This window comes from Pithys albifrons, chromosome 4 (assembly GCF_047495875.1).
Source record: "Pithys albifrons albifrons isolate INPA30051 chromosome 4, PitAlb_v1, whole genome shotgun sequence".
Taxonomy (NCBI): domain Eukaryota; kingdom Metazoa; phylum Chordata; class Aves; order Passeriformes; family Thamnophilidae; genus Pithys; species Pithys albifrons.
In genome coordinates this window covers 58,547,687-58,565,646 of record NC_092461.1, presented here as the reverse complement: position 1 = coordinate 58,565,646, position 17,960 = coordinate 58,547,687, and the positions used below count along the sequence as shown (strand labels likewise).

At 36.2% G+C, this 17,960-nt stretch overlaps 1 protein-coding gene across 2 annotated transcripts in view; it reads left to right on the top strand.

Annotated features, from left to right (window-relative positions):
• The window catches only part of ZC2HC1A (zinc finger C2HC-type containing 1A), a 34,899-nt gene extending 18,278 nt beyond the window's left edge, over positions 1-16,621 (top strand). The window contains exons 8-10 of one of the 2 annotated variants that reach the window (XM_071554305.1): positions 5,487-5,609; positions 10,265-10,372; positions 11,021-16,621. In XM_071554305.1, coding sequence (XP_071410406.1) covers positions 5,487-5,609; positions 10,265-10,372; positions 11,021-11,207 — 418 coding nt within the window. In that variant the 3' untranslated portion in view covers positions 11,208-16,621. The remainder of the gene's footprint in view (positions 1-5,486; positions 5,610-10,264; positions 10,373-11,020) is intronic. The other variant, XM_071554306.1, reaches the window with a different exon arrangement.
• The last annotated feature ends 1,339 nt before the right edge of the window (positions 16,622-17,960 follow it).

Sequence of the window (17,960 nt, the reverse complement as noted above, 5' to 3'; positions counted from 1 at the left end):
CTGTCTGCACTCTGACAGTCAGAGGCACAAATCTTACCCAAAAAGACACACCTGCTTTGGGGGGGGAAAAAAGGAGCAAGCTCATTGACAAAGTAAGATCATGTTCTCATGCCCAAAAATGGAGAAGCTCAAACCAATTTTATACTTGTTGGAAGAAGGGAGGTGTGACTGTAGTCAAATATAATTAGTTACCAGTTGCTGCACCCCTAGATGGTGGCAGGGGGAGGCTCTTTTCTCATTTTCATATTGATAGGCATGGGTTTTAAAATGTTGACAGCAGATAATAAGTAACTTTGGATACCTTTGGTTGAATTGAATTTGACTTATGGTTGAAACAAAGGCAGCACAAATCCCTGATACTTCAGTATCCTCCTCCACCTGGCTGAGGGAGCAGTGAAGGCCATCTGACATTACTGCCATCACCATGTTACAATCGCACATTGTTGTCTTCACAAAGAACCAGATTTATAACCAAGATTTGTTGTGCATGGAGACTAAGGGCTGACATAGAGGCCTGGGTGCTCTTCTGTGCTTTGCTGTGGCAACACTGGACTGTGAGGCCTCTGCTTCGCCCCAGGCATCGTTCAGTTTTTTAGCCTTGCTTGAGCGCAGGGCAAGATAAGAAAGTGGTTTAGCTCAGGTTTTTGCTCAACCAGGCTCATGAATTCTCCACCAACTCATGGCATCTCTGTACCTTGACATTATAAGTCTGGCGACTTTCCACTATTGCTCACTGAACTTTGTTTTCTGTAGTCTTCCATTTTCTTTTCTGTTGCTTGGAGGAAGAACTGTGATGTGACTAAGTGGAATAGCAGTTGGGAAGGTGTTTGCTCAAATTGTCTTTGTTCATGCATTCTGCTAAGCATAAATAGATGGCTTCTGGTTGGCACAGCTCTCAGATAATGATCTCTGCTGGGAGGCAGTAAATGTTAGCTTGGCTTATAACCTCATTTGCCTGCACAATTTCCAGTTTTTAAGACTACAGATGTGATGAGTGTGTTTCTGCCTGCAATACTTCTCACTTCCCTGCTCTAAAATATTTGTTCTCTTCTGTTTGCCAGCAAGTCCTTTTCACATTTGCTGTTCATACTAACCAGTCTTCTCCCAGATGTCTCTTGTGTCTCTTTCCTCAGTGTTATACCTGAGACCTAGCAGTTCTTTGGTTTTTGAGCTATGTTGCATTCACTTTTGGCAACAAATCTGTTAGGAGTGTTGAAGCAAAGAGGAGGTTCAGGGGAAGTTAAAACATGAAGGATTTAGGTGCCTCAGATTGGTGCTTGGTAACAATTTTGGCCTTAATCATCTCAGCTTTGGCCTTTGTATTGGAATGTGAGAGGGAAATATATTGACTTCCGTTGAAATGCCTACAAAATTTTATTACAGCTGGGACTGAGACACTGTCAGTCAGCATCCTGTGTCAGAGTCAGAATAGTTAATTCTGTAAATATTAAAACACCTTAAAATTTAGGCTATAGCTAATTGCAGCTGGAATGGTCTTCAAAAATACTTTTTAAAAGTAACTTTCATTAGGATGAAACAAGATATATTTCTTTTACTACATTTATGACTTAACCAATAAAATGACAAACCATGAGATCTGGGATTCTGTTGTACCTAAATCAGACAGAGCTTATGCTCTAAGATACCATGCTCGTCTTTCTGAGTTTTCAGTGAAATGATTTATTGAACAATGTTGCACATGGATTGTTTTAAGGGCAATCTTTTAAATAGTGTTAAACAATCACTGTCTCTTTTTTCCTTGACAAATTTTTAAGAGCCTGTACATGTTTTTTTGACAAGCTTAAATTCCACGTTTTTTTGTAAGAAAGAAACAAGTTCCTGCAGTTTGCCCTAAGGGAAACTGTACATTTTGGGGTTTTTCTTCAATATTGTGAGTGAAACCTTCCATTTTTGCCTAGACTGTAGTTTTAATTCTGGATTTGGCAGAGAGCTAATAGTAGAGAGGCTGAATAGGAGAATTACAGTTATATTGTACAGTATGTTGGAGAGGGCAGTTTAGTTAGACACTGCTGCATTCTGTGGAGTCGTGGTCCCTGTTTTCTCTGCGTTGGATGTGCAAAGGGGCGGGAAGTGACACACGTGCTGGATGATCCCACAGCCGGAGGGGACTGACAGGCGTGCAGTTCCCCACTCTCCCTTCAGGTGGCGCTCGTGAAGCGCTGCCTGAAACACCCGTGACAGGCACGGGGAGCTGCTCGTGCCCTGGTGATAAAGCTCAGGGCTAAAACGGGCTGGCCTTAAGGTGTTTCTTCTGTAAAGGAAAGAGTCTTCAACTTCATTTCATATAAAGTTCAAACACAATATCTTAGTATAAATTTTTATTTTGTATGACTGGAAATGCAACCAAATTTTATGAGCGGCATTATTGTAAGCAATTTTTACTCTGTATTGTTTTTTTTTTTTAAATTTGAATTCTCCTCTTCTACTCTCCAAGTAAAGGACTACTGAGAAAGCACATCACAGCATCATCAGCATAAACTAGGTCAGTGTCAGTGAGGCACTTGGTATGTGTAGATCAGAATGTGTCAGCTGAGAACTGCTGTGAGTTTTTTCTTCTCTGCCTGGACAGAGTAAGAACACACCCAGTTATTCAGGTATGAATGAAAGTGCAGCATAAGGGCAACACTTCTGAGTCCAAAAGAAGCAAGTGAGAGTGCAAGAGTAGTGTGTGACTGTCAGCAGGAAAACGTTCATTCACTTGGGAGAAAATAGGTTTTTATCTTTTTTATATTGAAGAATTGAGAAAAGGAAAATTAATTCAACATAAATTGTCATTTTAATTGGCTTAAAATTCGATAGTGAATCACATTATGAACCCAAGTTTGACACATATTTTGTAATAGCATAGAAGTTAGCACTGTCTTAGATTTCGTGAGGAGTAGGGCAGTTCTAGTAAGCTGTCAGAAATAATCAGATCTTCAGGAGAAAAAAATGAGAAAAATTGAGCCTTCCTAAACTCAAGGCTAAGCAAACAGGCAAACTCCATGCCCACATGCAAACTGTTTTGCTTAGCAGGGCTTGACCCCACTGTTTGTGGTTAGATGGGGATCTTTGCTTGTTTGGTTTAACTATCTGTGCATGTTTCATTTATGAACAGTTTTGTTTGTTTTTTTTTTTAACTGGGACATAGAAAATTAAATGGTTTTTTTAAGGGGACAAAGGAACTAATATAAATTAATTTTTAATTTATATATTATTTGGGGAATAAAACATACTAATTAATATTAAGCTGATCAAAGTTAGGCCTCCTGAGAGTCATATCTGTTAATGTCACATCCAGTATTGTCTTACAGCTGAAATACAATGTGAATGGTACACTAAACCAATATCAGTAAATTTTAAATTCCACTTAGCATATTTTTCATACAGTATTTGTAGCCTTTAAAAACATTATCTTTTAAAAATAGCATGTTCCTTTCATGAAGACTGTAACTTACAGAACTTTGTTCAATGAAATTAAGATAAAAAAGGAGTTATCTTGGTTGCATTTCAGAAGATTCTTTTGATTGTGTTTTTTTCATTAGAACAAGAAAGGGCTGTCAGCTTTTGGTTTTTGATTTTGTCTAAATGGGAAAGAATACTGTGGTTCTTTATTTTGACAATATTATGACTGTTTCTAGGTTATTTCTTCAGTATCCTTCTCTGTAGGTGCCCAGAGTTCACTGATTATGCTGATAATTTGTTAAAAGTTCAAAAATAAGCTAAGGATGTCATGTTGGGTTGAAGTATGTGTCTTGCAGTGTCAAAGACCTCAATATTGCTTCTTAGTTCCTTGGGAAGTATGTAAAGAGTATGTATTGGGTCAAACAGGAATTGATTAAGCATTTCCTAAATTAATTAGTTTGAACTAGAACATCTGTTTGGGAGGAGGAGTGTAAAGAAAAACTCTGGGGGAGCTTATTTTACAGTCTGCATTATTTGGTGCTAAATTGACAAGACTAAAATGCCAGTGTTCCCTGCTGACTTCAGAAAGTATGAATATCATTGAGCACTGTTGAATTTTTGTTCCTTAGGGGGACATTTCCTTTGATTCTTAAGAGCTGTAATGTGGATTGCAAGATTCCCGCCACAAATTTCCCAAAAAACAAATTATGTTGGAAACTATAGGTTCTATACCTTCTGATATGACCTTACTGTAGAAGTATGAAAAGTAGTATGATAGGCATGTTGGAGATACACAAAACCTGTTGTGTGGGGTTTTTTTGTTTTTTGATATATATTAAAAGCTATATTGAAAATAATATGCTTTCTTGACAGCAATTAACTGTTTTGTAATTTTCCTGGCATTGTAGCTCATTAGGGTTGCATGACAATCAGAAAGCTGCACAATAATTTTGAGAAATTATTTCTCTGGGTGTGAGAGTGTGTTTTGTTGGGTTTGTTTGGTTTTTTCTTGTGACTTCTCTTCAGGACACTTACAGAAGACTTAAGCGTCAGCTGCTGATACCTGTCCATCAGTTTTGCTTGATTTGCTTCCTTATAGTTCTTTAATCTCGGACAAAAAATAAAAAGACTCTTCATATGTTATAATTTTTCCAGTTAAGACTTAAGTTACTAGACTTTTTTTGAGGAGAAACTTTGGTTACACTGTTGAGGTAGGAATGGAGATATAATGGGCTTTTTGTAGGTTTTACTTAATGATTTAAGATGATAAATGCAGAACTTGACTTGAAGGTCCAATTTTTCTCTAATGTAAGTTGTGATTTCTGAAAAGCTACAGTTTTCCTTATGATGACGGGAGGGAGGGAGGGAGGGAGGGAGGGATGGGGGTGTTTTTATTTTGTTGGTTGCTTTTTTTACCAATGTTTCTAAAATTTTGGTTTTAGTTTATTCTTTTTAGTTTGGAAAGGTTATCCATAATAGTAAAAAAAGTATTAAAATATTGCCTGTGTATATGGTACTGTTTATTGTGAATAGGGTTTTTTTGTTATTCAAACTAAGTTGGGTTTCCTTCAGACTTTCCTCTGTTCTGCCTTTACAGAACAAAAAAGGAAGTGAAAAAGGAAAAAAATTTCCTTCTTGCTAATTCTAAAGTTAAGGGGGCTTGTACTTATATATCTGTTATTTTCTAATGTTTTAAACTTGTTGTGATGTGTAATTATGAACCCTCTTTTCTAGGGGTGATGTATGATATGAAAGTTATTCTTAAAAGAGAAAAAATGTGAATACATTGTGCAGATTGTGAGGATTAACTGGCATTAGTTTTTTGTTTGGTTTAAAAAACTATAAAAAATATGCATTGGAAACCTAATCCAGACATAAGTCTATGAAATCCTCTCCTCACTAAAGCAAGAATAACCCTTTTGTTTGCTGTATAATTAAAGTCTGATTTGTACATTCTTTTTTAAGTCAATGTGATTTCTTTGGTAACATAAGTATTTAATTGTGAGTGCTTTATTTTTTTCTGCAATAACTTGAGTAGCAATTTAGCAATCTCCTTATGAGTACCCCTTTATATATTTTAGTAGTAAGATGGACAAGTTAGGCTCACCACTGCGAACTGGAAGAGATGTGCAAAGGTTTTATGGCACTGATACAAAAACAGACAGTACCATCAAAAGACCAAATGAGTTGTTGCCTATGAAGAAGTAAGTATTACAAATCAGTGTGGTTTATCTATTTTGCAGAAATGTTCTTTTTAAGCAGATAAGTGTGCCCAGTATATCTTCAATATAAATGCTGTGGGAGAAGAGTAGATGATATAATTAGTGTCAGCGCAAGGTAAACAGCTTCATAGTAGGGCAGGAAAGATGAAGATTTTCCTCAGATTTGTTGTCTTCTGTCACTAATTTGGACTAAGAGTAATGAGCTTCTGTTTTTCTAAATCTGAGATAAAACTGGTTTGCGTGACATAAACCTAAGCCTTTAAGCCTGATAACTATACTGTTAGTAATTTTATTGGCTTAAGGTCAAATATTTATGTCTCCTACATCTGTAAGGTAGCTGTGGTGATCCACAAACATGAGGAAGGCAGACTTTGTAATGAAAGTATTTTATTAAGTCCAATTTATCTCATGTAAAGACTTCTGAATATTCAGAAGTCTTTATAAGATCTAAGTTTGGATGGAGGGGTATTCCAGTTATTTTGATCTTTAAAAAAGGAAATAGATACTATATAGTAATTAAGGCTTTGATATAATTTGCAAGATGCCAAATTCAAATGGGCTGGTTTTTCTTAAACTACACCTTAGAGCATATTGCAAAAGAGAAATTTTAGTAATGAATTATGTGGCACATACATGGAATGTTATGCTTTAAATAGTAGAAATGTTTCTGAATCTCTTATTGCTGTAATTAAAGCTGTAATATATTTGAGACAGGGACAGAACATTTGAGCTTGGATTTCTGTATGAAGAAGCAAAAAAGCAATGAAATGAGTGGGAGCTCTTTTTAGACAAACAGAATTTTCTTTATTTATTTCTTCTTTTGCGTGTTTGGTTAGAGTTAAAAAAATCCAGTCAGTTTTTAATTTTGTAATATATTATTAAGATTTTGAAAATTTGGCTTAATGAGTTACTACAATTGCTTACAATATCTCCAATCCATACAGCAGCGATTTGATTTTTCTTCTTGAGAGAATTTCTTTTAGAGTGTAGGCACTTACTCTGATCTTAATAATGTTCCTGTTGTTCTTACTCAAATATCCATCAGGCTGCTGACTTAAATCTGCCTTTCTTGCAGGAGATTATTCATTACGTTGTGTTACAACAACATGTAGTTATAGCCATTTTTAAGCTTAACACAGCAGTGTGGATGGTTACAGTTCATGGCAAAGGTTCCTGGACTTTGGAATGCATGCCATTAGTCATCAGAAAGTTATTTATCACAATGCAGTCCTGTGAGCTGTTGTGGGTGTTACAATGACAGCTGTCAAGAACATCTGAAAACACCTTTTCTAGGAAGCAAGCTTTATATATTAATATTTTGTGATAGCATTCAAGCAAATTGTGAATGCATGCACAGAAAAAGACAAGATTCTTTTACAAATTTCTTTCAGTTTTTGGTTTTTGCAAGCACTGGTAATTCAACGCAATGTACAACATCAGCTGCTGTAGGAAGGCAAGTCACCTTCAATCTTACTTGTTTTAAAATTCAGAGTGAATAATAAATGTCGTCAGTGGTATGTCCAGATTTTAAGAGTTCCAGGTGGCATTGGTACAGAACCTCTTCTGCTGTCAGGCTCTATTAATACTGCATGTGATATAACTTCGTAGGGATATATATAGCTTTTCAAAATCAAAACAGAAAATCCAACCAAACACAAGTGAAGAAGTATATAGGGCAGAGATGGGACAGATCAGAAGAAACTAAGCTGAGGTGGCAAAAGTTGAAATAATTAAGAATACCTTACTTTATCGGAAGATATTTGTCTCAAGAGATCAGATTGCTACTTAAGGATGCAATTTCAAGATTTGTCACCAAATATACATGAAACCTGACGGTAATTATGTATCTAGATTTGGGCTGAATAAAGTTGTAGGCAGTGGCAGCCTGATACTCTTGTTTATTTACTCTTAAAAAAATGTCAGAAATCACAGAATCACAGAGTGGGTAAGGTTGGAAGGGACCACAGTGGATCATCTAGTCCAAGCTTCCTGTTCAAGCAGGAGAGGTTACAGTTCATTGCAGTTAATGATATTCATTGCAGTTGATTACAAGCCTCATATTAAAGTTTCTAGCCTGAAAATATATTCAGGGTTTTTTCTGTATATTTAGAAAACTAGTTGAGAAAGACTGCAAAATTATACAGAAAGCTATATTTAAATATTTTGGAGTGAAGATGTCCTGTTTAACCTTAATGAATGATCTTTTATCTGTTCATGGCACTTTTGCCTCCCTCAATAGACAGGGCGGACAATGCATTTTGAATGTGGGTTTTCAGTATTTTAATGTCCTCCCACCCCTCCCCTGTTAAGTCAGTGAGTGCTGTACTAGACACAACACAAATAATGTTTTTAAGACACTGATTTCACAGACATTTCTTTAGTGAACACCGAGTATTAAAGCATCAGGTGCATTTTCAGAATACCTATTGGGATGAGGGTATATGGTACATACCTTGAAAACTGAACAGTTGAAATACAAGAAAGAATAGTGGACTGTTTTTCATCTCAATTTATTTCAAATATCTGGGACTCCTAACATTATGTTCAAAACTGATTGAAAGCACACCCTGAAAAGACTTTAGAAATTATTGGTGTTAGTTTTGAAAAAGGACTATGTTGCTCTCAAGGTGAAAATCCAGAGAAAACTGAATCAGCAATATTTTTGAAAAGTTTGCTTTAAACTCCTTGGAGCTGTCTAAACAGGGATTGAGACACAGTTCTGTTATTTTTATCATTATCTGTCCATCTCTGATGAACGTACTGTTTCTGTGTGTAGACCTGATTTTTTTTCTTTACGTGCTTTTCTAGCTTTCATAACAGGTAAAGTAACGGTCCAGATATTGGGCAGTATTGAAACTTTTTCAGTTGTAAGCAAAGGTCTCTGTTCATTGTAAAATGAGATGGGGCAAATAACAAAGAGTATTTACCATCTGTAGTGTTATGCATAGTTGTAGCAGTGTAATTAAGTTACATTTATGACTTTCATCGTGGAATTCTGTAACTTCTGAAAGACTGACATAGCTTTTATTAAGTTTTAATTCTGATATAATTGATATAGTGCTTTTCATCTGCACAGTATTTTTTTTCAAGTAAATCCATCTTTAGAATTTCTTTGTTAAATAAGAGGGCAGACAGGAAAACTAATGGACAAGGTTAGTGTTCTGCCCAGCAAGCCAGAATCTTTGATCATTCCATTCTACCTGTTGCATGTAGAAGCCATTCTTGTTAAACTTGAATACTTTAGTCAGATATAATTTCATTTTATTTAATCTTAAATTTAGTTTTGATTTCCACACTTTTGTGCTTAATCATTTGATCACTTCACCACTGGTTTAAGAGATGGAAGAAGCTGGAAAGCCATCTTTATCCTATGCTCCTGAAATGATGGAAGAAATCTTTTGTGCAACATGTCTGCAATTCAGGAGTTATTACATGTTCCTGAGTTGTGTCAGTGTTGCATTTGAAGTTACAGGAGTTAAATTAATTTCCTTATATAGGGTTTGAAAACCAAACCAAGAACAGGTTGTTTATAATTCTGAAAGAAGTAGTTAGGTTCATCTGAAGGGAAGAAAAAAAATCATTTTTAGGGTTTTGTTGTAGAATGGGCAGTTGGTGAGTAATTTTTTTAATAGAGTCTTGTTTTAATTTTTTTAATGTCTGTGAGCCAGTCCCACTTAAATTTCTTTTATGTGTTGTTGCTCAAGAATGAGAACAGAAAAACTTGGTTGGGTCATGCATAAGATGTCATAGTAACTGAGGACTTGCCAAAGAAGAGATTCCAGTGGATGGTAATTCTTATGAGCAATGATGCAAACTTCTGTCCTTGGTCACTAGTGCTAAAACAATGCCCTTTCCTATTTATTTTTCATAGTGCTACTCAGATTTTTTCAGGGAATTTTGATGTTTCTCTACTCATCCCAGCAAGTAGTGAGATGTTCCCTATGCTTTGGGTGCGCTGTTCATTGTATACTGGCTTCCCATAGAACTCATAAGTCTTGACAAAAGCAGCTTTCACAGCTATGTGGTCATACGGTTAAAGGCAACTTTAAGAACACTGTGATAGGCTATTAAAAATAAGGCCCTAATGCCCAGCTAATGCCACACTTTTTTTCCTCTCCTCCTTTTCTTTATATTTATAAATATATTATGCTTTGAAGAAAGAGGACCTACAGCATTACCTAAGAAGCATGCATCCTAAATACAGTCTGTGGCTATGAAGAAAAAGTATTGTGACTCACTGCATATTGGTCACAAAGTATTCAGGATATGGTATCCTTTCTACAGATCTGCAGTCTCTATTTCTCTGAAAGCCCTACCAGTCCTAAAAAGTGATTTGTATTTTGGCAATGGTGACATTAGAATGTACTAAACAACCAGTACTGCAGGGTCTACCTGTATTGGGGTGTGTTAGCAAGTGAAACACACAAACAGCAAGGGACTTGCTGTTCTGTTTAGCTTGTCATTGTAAGATTGAATTCATATCAGCTCAAGCTGCGCAAGTTCATGCCAAAGCTCTTCTGTCTGCTCTTGGTAGGAAATGAGTTGCTTTTCATACAATTAATTAATGTGCAGATTGTTAACTTTTATATATATGTATGTATATAGTTTTATTTGTAAATGCATTTATTCTCTTTTAGAGGCACACCAAAAGCCCGGACATCAACCCCTCCCAGTGTGGCAAGAACCATGAGCACGGGTGCTTTAACAAACAAAAGAAAAACTAGCAATTCAGACACTTACTTAAGGTAGCTTTTAACTTTGCCAGTTTTGTTATCAATCGAACCTTCATTAAAGGAGATTAATTATTACAAAAGAAGTTGAGAAAAATATTATTCTGTGCAGCTAATAGATAACTCATGGTCAATATTATTTGGCATGTTTAAGATACTCTTTATATTTTGCATATTTATCATCTCACAGCACACCTTTGTCATCAGTTGTCTTATATGTGCACAGAAGACCATGTTAGAAATGTCAAAAACTTACTAGGAGCTGTTGAGAAATCAAATTAAATCTTCATGCTAAGCACAGACATTGTCTTTTGCCTGCCCGTTTAAAGGGTAGGATGAGAATTGTATTGCTGGTTTAGCCTTTCCAGTTTTTGAGAAGCGAAGTTTTAAGTTTTCAAACACTCCAGTTAAATCTAACTAGTGAATGAAATATTTGATCCTAGAACTTGGGCATTTTTCATTTTGTTGCAGGGAAGGTGGATATCTGGAGATCCATATGGGAGCCTGGGTAGAGTTATGAGAGATATACCACTGTAAATAGGATGTGTAAGCATGAAAATTACAGTACCAATAACTGTAATTCACTGCAGGGACTAGAATAATGTTGCATCAACTTATACTGAACTGACTTACAGAGGATGTTTTTTATCTGGGAATTTTCAGGTCTGATGGTAAAATTGGGTGTGACAGTGGAGATTGTGCATATTCAATCAATGGAGGAAGTTCAAAAAGCAGCGAAGGAATTTCACCTATGCAGTTACCAAAGTTCTGCCATGAATGTGGAACAAAGTATCCAGTGGAATGGGCGAAGTTTTGCTGTGAGTGTGGAATTCGAAGAATGGTTGTGTGAACATGTTCTTAAAAGCAAAAAGAAAATGAGAAATCAGAAGCATCTGCTACGTACTGTTGCATGGAAAGCTAAAACACTCTATCCAGTTAGACTAGCTGCAAACATGTCTGAACATCATTTTGCAATTTTCTGAGTGCAATCTTCTGGTTACACAGTTATTTATAAACAAATATATATACTGTATATAAAATTAGTAACTACCTAAAACTGTGCCATTCGAGGAAATAATACTCTTTACTCTTTCTTGAAAATATTTAAAATTAAGGTAAAAATGTGTTAAGCAATCTAGGTAGCAGAAAGTGGCTCAATGTTTTTTGGTTTGGTTTGTTTTTTTTTTTTTTGTAAATCCTACTAGACAAAGGATTTTTTAAAATCACATAGGTAGGGTAATACTTACCCATAGGGAACTAGCCATGAAGAACTTGGGCTTCAAAGGTTCTCTGGGGGGGCATTTCCTTCATGTGTGACAGTAACTGAGATGCTGTGTTCTAAGTGAAAACAACATGAGCAACTCCTTAAAAATTCCAAGTTAAAAGTGTAAAATGTCTGGATCTTTAAACTCTTTTAACAGTAATATCCTAATTGGACTTTATAGTTACTTCTTAGGACTTTTTAAAGAATCAAAATGGAAAGACTACCTGAGAATTTTCTCTGCATGTAAAAAGAAAGACAAGATTTTCTTTTTGTGACTTTCCATGTTTGGATTTTCAAGAACATGTGTTAATATTTTATCTATTTATAAGGACAAATATGATATCTTCATTTTAATGAGTTCTTTATGTTCAGAAATACTTGTCTTGGTCCCCCTGTGCTTCACCATGACTAGCATATCTTAAAGTGTTGTGCTTTGTCTTTGTCTTGTTTCCAAAGGTCCTGCTCATTCTTTTTGCTCTTCCCTCATTTCCTGAAGAAAAGATGAAATATATGCTTGTCCTACCTGAATGTTAAACTGGTTTTTTGAAAACAGCCTTCTTGATGTATCCAATACCAAAAAAAAATAGTTCCATACCGATGTATGTTAGAGTAGTAAAACTTGATGTAAGTAGTGACCCTTTTCTGTTCTTATTCGCGTGATAATAGCACAGCTTACATATGAGTGCACAGATTTATGTGTCAGTACCCGGTATGTTTTTTTCTTGCAATTTTTTTTATTCTTGGGCTCTGAACAGCAGCCTCTTGAAGTTGGTAACAGACTTCAGGTTAATTCTTTGGGAAGAAGGGTCAGACCCTGGAAGTTGTGGAGTTTTTTACTAATTACACAGGATACTAAAACCATTCATAAGCCAAATCACTTAACTTGTATCTTAATGTAGGAATTTGTTTTGTGAAGTTTTGCTTTGAAGTACTCAGACCATCTTCATTATGCATTAAAGAGCAATCTGAAACAATTCAACTGTGCCTTTACCACAGTAAATATGCCCTTTTTGTCAGCTCACAAACACCATTAACATAAGTTCCTATAATTTCTTTATTGTTTATGCAAAATATAATGTGATGTTCTGTGATAGGATTATGGTCATTGTTTGCATTCTCAAAAACTGTGATTATTACCAATGGGGCCAATTTGGAGGAAAGTATTATTGAAGAAGAGCATCTTCAATGCAGATACCAGTCTTGGAGGATGAGAGACTTAAGAGTCTTGATGTAGTCACATTGCAGGCCACAGACTATTGATGTTTGAGTTCAATGATTGTCTTACGCTTTTTGTACAAAATTATTTTTAGAAATTTTCCTTCATTCTATGTAGTGTTACTATAACAGGCGTAAGCTGGCTGTTGAGCATGGTGGAATAATGATAGTTAGAACTGACAAAGCAATTTATTTTCAAAGTAGTTTAGATTCTGGGATCTCTATTATAGCACATTCATATCTGGACTTGGAAGAACTGGAATTTTGCATTCATTTGTGTAGATAAGCCTGCTTTAGAAAATTTTCCCTGGACTTGGGCCATGGAGATCTGCAGACTGAACAATTGGAAGCTGAGAGTCCATCAGCAAAGATGCTAGTCCATAACAGATTTGATCAGTTAGTGAATCTACTTTGACTTGATAAATTTTCAATTGTTTCCACTGGAAAATGCGTTTTGCAATTTATTGAAAATGCTTTCTACAAAGGGAATGTTTAGTACAGCACTAAATGCCTTTTACCTTTTCCAAGATTAATGTGACTGTAGAAAAAATGATATTTACTTCTTCTCCTTTGAATTGTTGGTGGCAAATTTCCTAGTTTCAAATGAATCCCCCATACAGTTAGCGTATTTTCTGTGTTTTGAGCTGTTTGTGTAATTCTTTGCTTTTAGTTCAGGATTTAGTTAATTACTCAAGGAGCAGCACACCATTTGCTTCATTTACACTTCTGTGGTTTATCACAAGGACTAGACAGGAGATTAAACTGAATTGAAAAAAGATTTTTAAAACTGATCATTTAATTTGGCCTTGCAAAGAAGGTCTGTAAAGCATATTTGACTGTTGATAGTGACTTTGGATGTGTGTTTGAATCTACAGTAAATCTAAGCGGACAATGAAATTATATTTAACTGTGCAGTTTGGTACTGTGACTGTCAGAGACCCAGCATGTTTCTGTTTTATCTGCTGGTTTTGTTGCTGAATGACGTAGGTTTTGAAGTCACTGATGTTACCCTAGCCTGCATTACACAAGCTATCAGCACAGATCACTGTAATTCCATCTTAATGGAATGTTTGTAGAAAACAGTAGATTTGTTTTCATAACGCCCCTGCAGAACTTAATGTGGGAAACAAATTTGTTACATTTAAAGAAAAAATAAAATGTTAAGGGAGTTGGACTCTGAATTTTGAATCTTTAGTGTATTGCACATCAAGAAGTTTCCAAATTTAATTTTTTAGTGATCTACGTCCAAACTCTCTTGCCCTAGTCTTCCCCACACCTTTATGCCTTGGTTTTCATGGGAGGAAAAAACATGAACTATGCACTGTCTATTTATAGTGAAATTTATTGAAGTGATTGTTTTAATGATTTCTATACCAATGTCTGGCCCTGTGACAGACTTTATTTTACTGTCTGCCATTATATCTTCCTAATATGCGTACTAAGTTTCTTCCATTCACTGAAGAAAAAAAAAGTCAAAGGTAAAATTCCATTTAAAGAAATGAGGAAACAGCTGTTTTTGAGGTTTGGCCTGAGGGAGTTTGCATTCTCATTCTACTTTTGTGATTATCTCTTCTACAAGGGACCTCTCTGTGCCAAAAAGAAGTTCAGGATCATTGGAACTATGCTTACAAAAGTGCGGTGGAGTTACGAAAAATACTAGGTTCAATAGTAAAAACAGCATAAGGCCGAATCTTAATATGATGTATCTTACACAGGTTTATAGTTATGCATGATGCTCACACTGTCTAGGTTATTTCAGAACTGAAATCCCCAAATATGCAGCAATTAAAATATGCTTATATGGATTATTATACCGTTGGTTTTACCCACCACTGCAGAGAAGTGGGCATGGGGAGGGGCTTCACCTCCATTTCAGGCTGTAACTATGAAATGAACATTTAGGCAGAATTTTTCAAATTCGCCAAAGAGACTTGAATAGTCCTTGAACTCCCTGGAGTGAATGGGAAAGCTCCACACAAGGATCCCCGGCCAGGAGGGTGGAATCGTGGAGGGAGCTCTCCATGGTGCTCAGGTGCGGAGCCTCTCCCGTAGTGCCAGGGCAGTGGCTGCTTATGCACTGACACGTGTCTTGCAGGTTCACAGGATGGTAACTCCAAATTGTATTTTAAGACCTGAACCACTTTAGGTGTCATGGAAGTTCTCTATCATCTGCAAGAGATTATTAGCTCCAAATTCACCATGGAAGCTGAGAGTGTGTGCAAAGAGCAGTTTTGTAAGGTGTGCTTACTAAATCAGTGGAAGGAGGAATGACTGCAGTAGTTTAAATGCTAATAAACAAGGTGTGTGTCAGTGCACACTAGTATAGGCTATGTAATTAGTCTGCATATAAAACACTTTAGGTGTCATGGAAGTTCTCTATCATCTGCAAGAGATTATTAGCTCCAAATTCACCATGGAAGCTGAGAGTGTGTGCAAAGAGCAGTTTTGTAAGGTGTGCTTACTAAATCAGTGGAAGGAGGAATGACTGCAGTAGTTTAAATGCTAATAAACAAGGTGTGTGTCAGTGCACACTAGTATAGGCTATGTAATTAGTCTGCATATAAAACTAAATGGTATTGGCTATGTATTGCAAAGCTCATAAGAAGTGCTTGTTTCCTTCACATTGACTTTGTATATGTGCAAAGTACAAAACTGTTATATGAGTGTTTTTTAATCTTGGCTAAGTTTGTGTTTTGTAAGAGCACTTTTTGCAACTTTGATTCTATCCAGTTTGACTAAGCTATGAATAATTATATGGGTTGTATGACAGGGTAGAATTTTAATCTTTGGTAAAATTGGTTTTAGTGACTCTGGTGAAAATAGTTTATTGTCTTTGAAGTACAGCTTATGCCAGCATGTGATCATTTTGTTGCTGGCTGGTTTGGTTGGGGGTTTTTTTATCAGCTTGCTGAGTAAGGTTTGAGTGACCTAATTGTGTTGTTGGAAGAAGTGTTAAGTAAAAGACTATGTTAACTGTATTCAGTAGTTACTTGGTTGATGTTTTCTTTCTAGTATTTACAGTATAAGAGATTACACTTGCACACTAGTTTGGTTTTTGTTTTGGTTTTAGTTTGGTTTTTTGGTGTTTTATCTTTCCAGAATGCACATTTCTGGAGGATCCTATTTAGGCCCATTCTACTTCATCTTGCCAGAAAACAGTTTCTTCACACTTTCTCTTAATTAGTACTTGTTCTTCACAAAAATAATTAGTAGAGAAATTACATTTCCCCTATTTGAGCATTAAATTTTGAGAAAGCAAATCAAATATTCAGTTTAATATAACTGAATATTGAACGTAAGTTCTAAATAGGAGTGCATGGTTTACCATAGTTCTTTGTTTCTCTTTGGCTTTCTGGCAGAGCCATGAATGGATGCGAGTGGGATCTGTAAAGTGCTGAGTATGCTATGACTGTTACACCTACTTTATATGATTGCTTTAACTCTTTGGTGTTCATCCTTCATATGACATATGTTTATCTTTGTAAGTTTATTTATTGATGTTCCATGATTTTAATTTATATGTCCATTCATGTGTTTGAGGTGATTAATTTTGTCAGCATTGGATTTATTACGTTTGCCTTACCCCTCAGAGCACTGAATATTTGTGTTTGCAACCATCCAGTGGGGGTTTTTTGCCAGAATTCCTGGGTTTGTTTGCATCTGATTTGGTATATTATGTTTATTTCAAAGTGTCAGTTCTGTTTTAATAAATGTAAATCACCACGTAGTGCTAATTTGCCACTTGTTAACAATAAAGCAAATACATTAATAAACTTTTTGTGATGCACAAATTTTTGTAGTGGAATGTGTAATTGTCTTAAATAACATAGCATAGAGGTAGAGAATATAATTTTAGCCTTATTCAGGTACACCAAACCTGATGTGAGGACCATCCACTGTCTTCTGCTGGTAGGTGGAGGTGAGTAACTTAGTTGTTATTTTCAAAGAATACGATTTTTAAATTTTACTCATGAGACTTGGATTTCTCACTCACCTTGAAATTACTCCATACCAGATACTTGAATTAGTCTGATCTGCTTATATAAAGTTAACACTGTCTCTCTTCATTTCCCCAACTATATTTAGAGTTTAGTTTGTGTAGAGCCTATCACTGTGATACCTACAGTACGCCATTGTTTTTTGGTTTTTTTCTTTTTAATAATAAAACTGTAAGGTATAGTATATAAGTATATAACTTAAGCTTGATTTGGGTTTTTTCTCCTTCATGAGGTTAGACTAGTGTTTTGTTGATGAAATTATTAAGAAGGAAAAAAAGTAAAAGTTTATGGCTTTCTTGAGAAGTTCACTTATGTGAACAGAAATTACAATAAGGGTTTGGATTCCTGAATTTTTTTTTTTGCTAAATATGGATTAATAGAAACCATATCCTCTTTTCATTACTCTGTTTAGGGGAAAGTTCCTACTGAGCTTTTATTTACTTGGAGAGAGAGATGGATTTGAAGGGTGGACTAGTCAGTGGAAAAGTAGTTATTTGGGTGGATGCAGCCAAAGGGTTGTGCTCCATGTCCAGGTGGAGGCCAATAGCAAGTGGTGTCCCTCAGAACTCTTGTTTTGGGACTGCTGCTCTCTAATATCTTTGTCAATGACACAGACAGTGGGATCAAGTGCACCTTTAGCAAGTTGCAGATGATACCAAGCTGAGTGGTGCACTTGACACAACAGAAGGAAGGGATGCCATCCAAGGAAACCTGGACAAACTTGAGAATTGGGCCCAGAAGAGCCCAGCAAGGTTCAACAAGTGCAATGTGCTGCAACTGGATCAGGACAATCCCAGACATGAGTACAGACCATGAGAAGTCATTGAGAGCAGCCCTGCTGAGAAGGACTTGGGGGTTCTTGTGGATGAAAAGCTGGACTTGAGCTGGCAATGTGCACTTGCAGTCCGGAAAGCCAACCACATCCTGGGCTGCATCAAAAGAAGTGTGGCCTGCACGCTGAGATAGGTTGTTTTCCTCCTCGACTCTGCCCTTGTAAGACCCCACCTGGAGCACTGCATCCAGCTCTGGGGCCCACAACATAAAAAGCATGTGGACCTGTGAAATGAGTTCAAAGGGCCACAAAGATGATCAGAGGGCTGGAACACCTCTCCTATGAAGATAGGCT